This window comes from Aythya marila (genome assembly GCF_965140915.1).
Source record: "Aythya marila genome assembly, chromosome: 7".
Lineage (NCBI taxonomy): Eukaryota > Metazoa > Chordata > Aves > Anseriformes > Anatidae > Aythya > Aythya marila.
In genome coordinates this window covers 22,825,565-22,836,897 of record NC_139048.1, presented here as the reverse complement: position 1 = coordinate 22,836,897, position 11,333 = coordinate 22,825,565, and the positions used below count along the sequence as shown (strand labels likewise).

The 11,333-nt window shown below is 39.9% G+C and overlaps 1 protein-coding gene across 1 annotated transcript in view; it reads right to left on the bottom strand.

Moving 5' to 3' along the window:
- LRMDA (leucine rich melanocyte differentiation associated) overlaps positions 1-11,112 on the bottom strand; it is a 684,247-nt gene extending 673,135 nt beyond the window's left edge. The window contains 2 exon segments of the mRNA XM_082765457.1: positions 7,378-7,478; positions 10,997-11,112. Coding sequence (XP_082621583.1) covers positions 7,378-7,478; positions 10,997-11,026 — 131 coding nt within the window. The 5' untranslated portion in view covers positions 11,027-11,112.
- Positions 11,113-11,333: the final 221 nt, after the last annotated feature.

The following is an 11,333-nucleotide window of genomic DNA, read 5'->3' as shown; positions in this document are numbered from 1 at the left end:
GAGTGAAACAGATTAACAGCATAGCTCCAATACTCTTATTTCAGACAACATACTATAAATCATCTTGAAACAAAACAGGCAATTATAATGTGCACAAACATTATGATACTATGCATCTATACTGGTCCGATGGTTCTGAATTATTGAAACTGATGGCTGAACAAGAGCATATTGTTTCAACACACTTGGATTACTTGAACAATTTCAATTCTTTCTTTAGCTATCCAGTGCTGTGTAGACCTCTCTAATGTCAATAAGTAAATAAATAAACAAAAAGATATTGATGTCTTTTAGATAATTCAAACCACATTTAAGCAGATTAAAATATATGGCAAAAATTTCCGTAGCAATGTATTTTTCTTGTGAAGAAAAATAGCCTTTTTTCCCTCAATACTCTAAGAATTATCTAAAATTAAAGCAAGTACATACATTTTCCTTCAGAGCATTCAGTGAGAACAGAACAGCAGCTCCTTTTTTCCTTCTAACGACTACCCCATATTTCAATCCTCTTCACCTCAGTATAAAAGAAACTGAAGTGAGAGCCATAAGACAGAATCATTTCAAAACACTATCAGCTATTTGTAAACAATACACTTTCTCCTTGCAGAAAATCCACAACTGCTAGTTGCAAGAAGAAGCAGCAAGTAAGGTAAATCAATTAGCTTGCTAATTTCTCACCCTCATTTATTTAGCTCTGCACTGTATTTGTCGTAATTGACTATAATTATGTTAATTACTAACTCCAGCATAATTACTATATTTATTGTCATTGAGCACACTATGTACCCAAAGCAAAGCTGGCATTTGTCGGGCATCAAAAAAATAAATAAATAAAACCACACCAATGTCAGGAGGGGTTGCTCTGAAAACTGGCTGATATACCTTCAACAAATGAAAGGGCAAAAGAGATTTCATGCAATGCTAGTTTGAAAGCGTCGGTTCATTAAGGATATTAATTTTCTGATAACTACACATTTAAGCATGACACACTGGAGCAGTATCTACAGGATTTAGCAATTATTAATGCGTGACAGTTTCAAATGCTAAGTGAATCAATTAAACAGCAGCATTCACAATTTGAGAAGAGATAACTGCTTCATAACTGCCTAAGACTACAATTTTCACATGACAAAAAAGGGCCATTCAGGCTCCTTCAAAACCTGACAGGTCAAGAAAGAAGTTTGAAACAAAAGCACCTTATAACCATCATCTCTCCTCTTTACTTGTCAGATCAACTTTGCTAGTGTCTCCGCTGAAATGGCATCACCATGCCAGCTGCCACAAGGTGATTTTTCATGTCTTGTCAAAGAAATCTTTTATTCTATTTGCTCTGCATTAACATGTTACATTTATTGATCAAGCCCTTTCTGCAGCCACAGCAGGGCACTGTGCTCTTATGCCTAAGGGGGCTTTGATGTCCTGGTGACATTCTAGACCGAATAATGCACATACTAAATGGATTTAATGCAGAAATGTGTTTGTGCATGACAGCTACATTAATAACAGCCCCTCACACTGATAAATATGCAATTGCTACGATTAAGAGTTACCCAATTATGGTGAAAATATTTTTCTACCTTATAAATAAAACCATCAAAAAGTTTTAACAATAGTGCATTTTCTTCAACATTTTAAAATGCTATAAAGATCAGTCTAAAGGCTTTTAAAAATATGTCATGCTTTGTTTTGAATTCTGGCTTTTATTTCCATCTCCCTTTTGTTGTTCATCTTCCTGTTCTGTGTGCCTTACTGCTGTACAGACTGGGAAGGTAGCAAGAAAAAAAAAAGCCTCTTTCGCATACTCAACTCAGCAAGGAAAATACACCCTGCAAAACTGAAGCCCAGTTTCAGGCTGCCACTTGCCTGCTTCCCCAGGCAAGAAAACAGTAGACAGAAGATAGAAATAAACAATCTCTACTCCACAGAGAGGATACTACAAAGCCTCACCCTCACAGAAGTCGTGGAGGAACATTCCAGACTAGGATTAAAGTTCAAGGGGATGTTTTCATACATAGACCCTCTTAATCGGACGGTGGAAAATATGCACAAGCACACACTGTGCAAATTATTCATGCTCCTAGCAGAAATAATCTGCACCCCAGAGAGAGGGAAGAGATATCTGTATCTCCCTGAGCACAATTATTGGATTAATCCTCCCTCATTGGCCAAGATAAAAGATTCACTCTCCCTTCCGTCTCACAGTTTAGAGCCCGAAGAAATCTCTGTAAGAAAAAGAAAAATAGTCCACGTTTAAAAACACAAAAATAGAAGTGGACTTCTCAGTGAACGAAACAGTAGATGTTATTTATAAAGCATGGCACCTATTTTTGCAATAACACTGACATCTGTTATTCAGGCACTGGAGTGCACTTAGCCTTTAATGTGAAGGGAGATATTTAGCACAAAGAAAGTTATCTAGAACAAATAAAAGAACCTTTGAATAACTTCTTCCTCTTGCCACAAAATAGCAATTTGTGTCTAGCAAAAGTATCTTTGTATTTTACCCAAGCCTCTACATCCTAACTATGTTACATCCTTGCTTACGTGCTTATTCCTTTCTTTCCTTCACCAATAATTATTATTTACCTTTTTCCAATGAAATCTTTAACTTCTAGTGATCAACAATAGTTTTCCATTCACCCTTGAAATCCTTTTCAGCAAAGCTTCCCAGCAACACTAACACTGGTACATCAGTGACTTTTCCTTCCTGTACTCCATTCTTTCATTAGATAACGAACTGGGAACTGGGGAATAGCTTTCCACGTATTAAAGAAAAAAAAAAAAAAAAAAAAAAGTGGCCTTTACAGTACTCTATTACCAGTGAATATACTATCATATACAGTTACTATGAAAGACTCAGAACTCGGTTTTCAAAACATCTCTGCTGCTGAAACATGCCTTATTTACAATACATAGTACAAATAGTTCATTTCTGAAATAGCTGAAAATCACTATCAGTATCAACCAAAACAGCTGCTCTAACTCTGGCCATTTTACTACAATCACACCAGTAGGGTTGCAGAATGAGATCACAGTTTAGGTCAGAATGGGCATCTACAGCTCATTTAGTCCAATCCCCTGCTCAAAGGAGGGCAACTTCAAAGTTAGATCAGGTTGCTTGGGGCTTTGTCCAGTTGCACTTGGAATATCACCCAGGGAGGAGGGATCCACAGCCTCTCTGTGCACCTCTTCCACTCAACTTTTCTCATTGTGAAGTTTTTCCTTATATGTAGTTGGAAATTCCCTGTGACGACTGCCTCTCATCCTTTTGCTGTACACCTCTGACAAGAGCTTGGCTCCATCTTCTTCACGACCCCCCATTAGTCCAAACACAGAAGACATTATAAACTGTTTAAACAAAATCTGCAAAGAAAACAGCATAAGAAGAAATAATTCACAAGTGGATAGCAGTGGTCTGGAGTTGAAGGATTTCAGTCCACCAGAGGCGTGAACAGGCTACAGAATACAGTGGTACCACATCTTGCTGATTACTACTACCATGCTTTGAAATGCACACCATTTTTCGTGCTTCATACACAACTGTCACTCCTCCTTTTTCCCCACCCTCCCCATAGAAAGTTCCCTTTTGCAATTCACCTCTCCTATCCTTCCTTTCCCTTCTGGTCAGAAGAGGAGATGAGTAACCATTGTTGAGACGTAATGGTCACTTGGCTTGGGCTGCCAGAAGTGAGAGAGAGATGAATCCATGTATCAGCCAGGGTAATCAAGAGCCAAGACCAATTCTTAGAAAAAGGCAAACAAGGAAGACAAGAATTCTTTTAAAGAGCAACTATTTGTGAGTATTTAATCAAGTGTCATTAACCTTACCACATCTGGTACAAAGAAAATTTAGTGTCTACATAGGCCCTAATTTGTATTTAATAAAGAAGAGGAAAGAACCTGGACAGAACTCTAAGGTCAGAAAAAAATGGCGAATAATATATTTTTCTCCATATACATTTGCCAATACAAAAGCACTAACCCTATCCCCCTACAATTTAGTTCTCCATTTTTGTGCACGTTTATGTGTTTATGTAACACACAGAATGAGAAATGGCAGAAATCTGAGAAGAAAACCACCACACATGAAAACACTGAATCCAGATAATTACTCTTCATTGCAGAAAAAAAGAGACAGAAGTGCCATCACAAACAATAAAAAAATTACATGATATCCTTAACTTCTAAAAAATCATTCTCTAAATATGTATCAGCTCAACAAGTGAAAAAAAAAAAAAAAAAAAAAAAGAGGCGGGGGTGGGTGGTGGTGGTAAACAAGCAACTCCATGCTTTGTTCATAACAGCAGGTTAGTATGTTCCAGAAATACAAAACAGCATCTATTGAATGAATATCTATGTTATTAAGTGACAAATTTAGCACAAGTTGTTTGAGTGTAAAACAAGTCATAAAGCATAGCACATTTGACTAATTCCTTCCTACTTCCCTGTACAGTATTAGCCAATCTTCCTACGCGTTTTCCAGTACACCTGGACAAGCCTCTGAAAACACACATTTTTTGTCAAAAGCCATAAATGGCAAAATAACTTACCTGGCTCTATCCTGACTTCTGCAATCAAGTTACCTGCATTATCACAGTATAAAAAGCACTGTAAGTCATTAAATTGATTGTTTAATCAAGTATAATATTATAAATTACATTCATCATATCGGTTACATAAGAAAGTTTTGTGACACCTGTACCATGCACTAGAAAGTAGTATTTCTGACAAGAGTCTTAAGTGCACAAGCATGCATGTGCACACAGTAAAGACTGTAAATCGACAACTGCACAGGACTTCTGGACTTGAACAAAGAGTGCTGCCTTGCAAGAAGCGTCTGCTGCCAACTGATCAAAAAGCCGAACACGTTACTACAATGGATCTCTCTTTCTCTGTACACACCACCACCTATGACAGCAATGTTAAGTAACATGACTACAAATACTGGTGCCCACAAAATAAAGTGTCCCATACTTATAATACTTATGCTACAAGATATATTGTCTGGTACAAGAGGATAATTCCTTCCCAAAATACACTCAGGAGTAGCCATACTTACAGAGGGTAGGAGAAACCCTATATAAAAACAACACAGAAAAGTTTGGTAAGTACTTACATCCTGACACTGAGGTAACTAGTAAGCATGTTAGCATCTCTCTGACTCAGATATTAGTTTTCAGATTAATGACCACTAAAATAGCCTTTTTCTTTCAAAAACACACACACATGCTTAGATCTAATATGAATCATTATAGTGAAAACTGACATCTTTACTACAAAGAACTTTTTCCCTCCCCTTCAAACAAGCTCAGATTAATTTGCATTTCCAAGAAGAGTGCAGCAGAATCATGAATGTAATCTGGTACCTGCACAAAACAGACAACCTGTAAACCTCCTCATTTGCTGGCTAGACTTAACAGCCCAAGTTCAGGGAATGTTGAGCTGACAGTTTTGCAGGAGGCACTCCTCAGAAACATGTACGATCAGCAACAGCTTCAAGAGACACGTGCATCCTGTTAATCAACACTTCAAAACCAGCACTGTATGTTCCTCTTTTTGTTAAAGGGGTATTCAAGTTTAAAAAAAATAGTATCAAACACATATGAAAAGCTTACAGAATACCACTGACTTCAGCCGGAGTTGAAGATAGTCTTACAGGTCTGACCCAACTTCACTTACATCCAGTGGAGTTCATTTAAAATACCTTAGTCATGAAATAAAATACTATCACAAGTGTCTCAAGTAACAAATCCACTTCCTGTCTTCTTTCTAGCCTCTAAGCACTATGTCCAAATACAACAGCTGATATGCTTATTTCTAGAACTTAAACTTCCCCCCTAATAAATCCTAGCAAACGGAGGATTCACAGCCACTACCATATGACATAGTACAGCAATCCAAAGGCAGCCATCAAAAGTTCCTACACATTATGTGTATACTCAAAGGATGACTAGCTAAATTCCTTACTATTAGCATATTGTATTAATGCCAGCAAAGCACAAAATTATTTTCATATGTGGTAGGAGTGATGATCATCTGTCTTCTTCAATCAACTTAAGCCTTTGACGACAGAAATTTGTTGTAGAAAGTCAAACTCCTTTTTAAGAGTTAGGATTAAGAAAACATTAATACCCATGTAACATTAATATGAACTTCTCTAAAATAAGCTTTAAAAAAAGAAAAAGCCTCCCTTCCCCAAACCTTTTTTTTTTTTTTTTTCTTTCCAAGGGATAGTACCTCCAGAAAGGAAAGAGTAGTCTTGTTGACATGTTAAATCTTAATATACATGCAGAACTTGAATTATCTTTGTAATAAAAAGAAAAAAATGTCGATTCCAGCTCCCCTCTTCCCCAAAATTCTCTCATTTAATCACAATTTCCATAGGTACACAGTCATCAGCCAGACATAAGATAAATTTAAGATAATGGCAATCCACAGATTAAGTGCCTCTTTTGCTCTGCTACCTCCTGCGTACAGGAATCAGTCTTTCAGAGTTTACGGTTGCTCAACATAACATTTATTCGTGTTACGCAAGATAAAAACCAGTGACTGTTCTCCCTAGGAGAACCAGACACTAGCATATTACTTTTATGTGACTCATTCTTCACTAGTAGACTCTGGGCTTACCCTCAATGAAATAAAAGGAATAAGTTAAGAATCCTCTGCTCTAATGCTAAGAAAGCTACACTTTTTCTAAAATATATTACTACACGCCACTCCTTTCTCCCTTAGTTACCTACAGAGTTCCAAATCTGAAAGGCACACTGCTGAACCTCACCAGGCTTCTCACACAATGATTAAATGAAAATGGATACTGCTTAGAATTTTTGTAATGACTAATGGGAATAGTATAGAATTCAAAATCAATCCATATGTTAAAATAATTTAGAATTTATTTATAAACTCTAACTGCACTTAGCTGTAGCACTTAACTATACAGCTGCACAAAATAAAATCATATAATAAAAACACATCATCTGGGAAAAGAGTATTACAAACCATTTACAGTAATAACCAGAGATCTACAAATAAAAAAAGGAAATAAGCACACGCTTACTTGTTTTTTGTTTTAGGAAAATTCATGTTTGATCCCATTCTTCACTTCTTCAGGTAATGTTGTTTATCTTCCATTTTGAGCAGAGAACTAACTGTAAGCTCCGCACTGGCATCATTTGCATTAACATCAGAAATTTACACTCACCTGGTTGCTTGTGTTCCAAAAGTAAAAGAAAAGGAGACAAACATTGTCTATAAAACAGTATCACCCACTTGACAACAACTGTGCGTGTTTCTATTTTGAGAAAAACAAATAAATATTATGGTTTTGGAGCTGGTGAGCCAAACTGCATTTAAAAAAATCTATACATTACAACATACCTTAACAAGTTGAAGCTAAGATCTAGCCTTTTTGCCATATGTCCGTATTTTCTTCCCAGAAATTCTGGAATTTCTTCACAGTCTTGACTAATGTAGGACACCTGAGAATTAGAAGCAAAAAGGAAGCATTCCGTAAGTGGATTATTTACAGTTTCCTGTCCAGATTCTGCCTCATTGATCCAACGACAACACACAGTATAATAAACATTCATTACAGCTTTGAGCTTCTTCTGTTTCACTGCTAAAGAATCTATCACAGTCTCATTTTTCTATCGATACAGTCAGCTTAATACTTTACACGTGCATAGCCCTACGTACAACACAGCAGAATTTTCTTATTTCAGATAAAAATTATTTTACAATTGCATTTATTCCGTTAAGTCATAAGTATCATACTCCATCCCCCTATTAATACTTTGATCTAACATTACTTTGGATTACCCTTCTGAACACCCTAGAAGAAAAATTCGTAAAACATCAGCAGACTTTCAAAGTACTTTTTAGTTTGCCTCTCAGTATGCAAAACACTTAGAGATCACTTCAGAAAGTTTCGTCCAGAAACACCTAAGCAATGTGCCATCAATCCACTCTCACAGCAGTTCCTTGGGGTGATTATTATTTTCAGAGGTATGCTAGGGACAGAGCAGGAAAGCTGCTCAAGGTCTGAGAAATCAAGCATGCAGCTTTGTTTGGACAGTGGTGCAAGTCTCAAAGGTTTTTGGCTTCCACACCTATGTTCAGGTTACACTCCTTGTTATACCCAAAATACTTGTGAATGTGTTTCCTTCTTTCCATAGCTGTTTATCTGACCCACCTTTAACAAAGAGAGGAAGAATTAGAGGTAGAAAAAAATAAAATATGTACTCATATTTCTTTTTAGCAGTGTTGATGTAATTGATGATATTAAAAAAAAAAAAAAAAAAAAAAAAACTTCACATATTCTGTCTGATGTATCATCTTGGAAGTCTGGCTTAATTTCTTAAAAGAATCCCCACAAATCATGTCAAACATACTGTCATACATGTATTGTCTGTATTGACTCACCCAACACCAACACTTCAGATTCTGTGCTAAAGGAACACTGGTTGTCCTTAGATGGCAACCTGCTAAGCAGGTAGATTTCAACGCTCTGTTACACTACTACCTAGGAGATACAGCTGTTAACTCCATGTTGAATGCATATTTGCTATCATACACCACTGGTGTTCACACACTACAGGGTGTTAGGTAAAAAAATACACCACAGGGTCAAACTGTTTTGATACTACTTCATTTTTTGCTACATAGAGACTCTGCAGAACAGACTGATAGTCTGTACTTTTGAAAATCATCCCTGTTTCTTACACTCTGAAAATGATTGCAATCTGATACTACAGTATTGCATCAAATTTAATTCACTTCGTTCAATACCTTAAGCAAACAAAACTGACTACAGTGGTATTTTTTTTTATGAGCAGAAAGCAGGCAGCTTGAAGTTCCGTTTAACAACATCTTCCCTCTTAAACCATCCCTGCTCTTATGATATATAATATATATATATATATTCTGCTACTAGACATACACATGACTTCAGTGAGTGTAAGGACGAAAGGGAAATGAACAGTTCTGGGTAGCTCACATCCTAATGGTTCGGGCATAACAGCAAGTGTCTTTGAGAATTCATTGACTTAAACATGCCTCACACTCTCTCTATATATACTGACCCACTAGTTTTCATCCAAGAGAACCACAAAATATTTTACAGTATACATATGAGGATACAAACAAGTATCGCCTCATTCTTCGCTGAAAAGTAGATTTCTATAAACTAGCGCCTGCAAACCCTTGGAGAGACACCCCTTTACTAGTAGAATAATTCTTTGGATTAAACAGTAATTCAGTGCAACACGCTGTAAAGGACATAACTAAAATATGATGCCCATTAACATTAGGATTGGAAAATGATGTTGCGCAGCTACAGAGACTGCAGGAGCACAGGCCACCACTGCTCTTCTCACCCACAGGGACCAGGGGTGGAAAAGTAGCAAAAGATTCTGACCTACACTGCCACTGCTCCAGAAACTTAACTGGCCTCAACTGTCCTAGCTCCACAAGAACAGAAGTTGAGGAAGGAAGCTCATACAAATGTGTTTTCTGCGGCACACAGAAAGCAAAATACTTAAGATATTGTAAAGCTTCAGCCTTTGAACTGGTAAAATATACAAATATATTTGCACAACTGGTACAAACGGGTTATTCATAGATGTATTTGCAGGTGAAACATGGTTATCATGACCTTTTAATGCTAAGGGCCTCATGAAAGGAACTTTACTTGCACAAAGTCTACTTCAGCTCATTCAATATACAAGCGCCATTTTGAATTTTAAACAAACAGATTTATTTTCCCACAAAATACAAGGTACGCTTGCTTCCAATCTCTACACCCCACATACACAAACTTGCCTCAGATACCCAAGAGCTCTCTTCAGCGGCTGCCAGATCGCCAGCCGTGCAATGCACAATAAGCCTTTTTAAACAAGTTTTCAAGAGTATTCTTTTCTCACTCGTCTGTTCTTTAATCTTTGAACAATGCTGATATAAAACAAGGCTTCAGTAGTCTGGACAAGTTGAGAATAACATTTCTTCATTTGTAGTCATTTGATTAAAAATAATTTTCCCTGAAAACAATAAGAGGTACGCAATCTGATACTCCTCTTTTGGCATCCATCTCAAATACCCTCAAAACGAGGATGAGCTTTCAAGTGCGTATCCAGAGATGCCACCAGTGAGAGAGGAGAGCAAACCTACTGTGCCCTTGGTGACTCCACTCATTGGTACCAGGCACATGAGTAATGGCAGGTTTCTCAGATTTTCTATGCCCATTGCAGGACATCCCATGGGATTAGAAGTAGATGTAGATGTCTCCATTGCATAATTCTCCAGAGTGAATGCAGGCTGGTCATAATCAAGCACTGATATTACTGGTGCCCAGCTCAACATCCCACAGAAACGGGTTTCAGGAACTCTCTTACAAAACCCAGCAGGAGACCAGCTACGGGCAGCTCAGACACTCTTGCAGGCTTTTCAATGCACTGTGTACAATTCAGGAACAAACTACGTTTTTACAAAATGTTTAAAGTGTAAATTAATCTCAGTATCGGTTGCAACTCTCTTCTGCTTTAGCTTTGGGGGCAATGACCGCTTAATCTCTGTCACTACGTTAGAGTGGCCCTGGGATCTTAGTAACCCGTAAGGCAGCACCTTTCTCGGATGGTGCCGCAGGAGCTGTGGGCACAGCACGCTGCCCCCCCCCGCGGGGAGCACACCTGGGGCACGTCCCCAGCCGGCCGCACCGCGCCATGTGCAGCCGGCGGGCGGGCCTCGACCCGCTCCCCGGGCGAGCCTAAGCCCCCAGCACGCTCACAGCGGCTCGGGCGGCCGGGCTGCCCCCCGGGAGCCCCTCACGCCTCTTCTCCTCCCACCGCGCCCCCCGGCAAGGCAGCCCCGGCCTGCCCGCAGCCCAGCCCGGCGGCCCCGCTGCCGCTGCCGCTGGCGGGGCGGGACGGGGCGGGGAGCAGCGCGGTGCCGCCGGCAGGTGGGGCCGGGCCGGGCCGGGCCGTGCCGCGCCGCGCACACTTACTTGTGCTCCGCTCACCACGACCCCTGCCATGGCCGGGGAGAAGGGGGCGGGAGGGCGAGGGGGGAGCGGCCGCAGCGGGGCTTCCGCAGTCAGCGCGGCTCGGGGCCGGGCCGTGCGGGCTGCCGGCCGCAGTCAGCTGACGGCGGCGGAAGCGCGGCCGGGCCGCGACAGGGGGCGGCGGCCGCGCAGGGGCTCCCGCCGCGCCCTCACCCCCGCCCCCGCCGCCATGGGCCGGGCCCCGGGGCTGAGCGAGGTGACCCCGGCGCTGGGCGCGGATTTATTTATTTTTCAGTGCGTGGGGAAAGCAGACCCTCGGAGCCACCAGGAATACCGATCA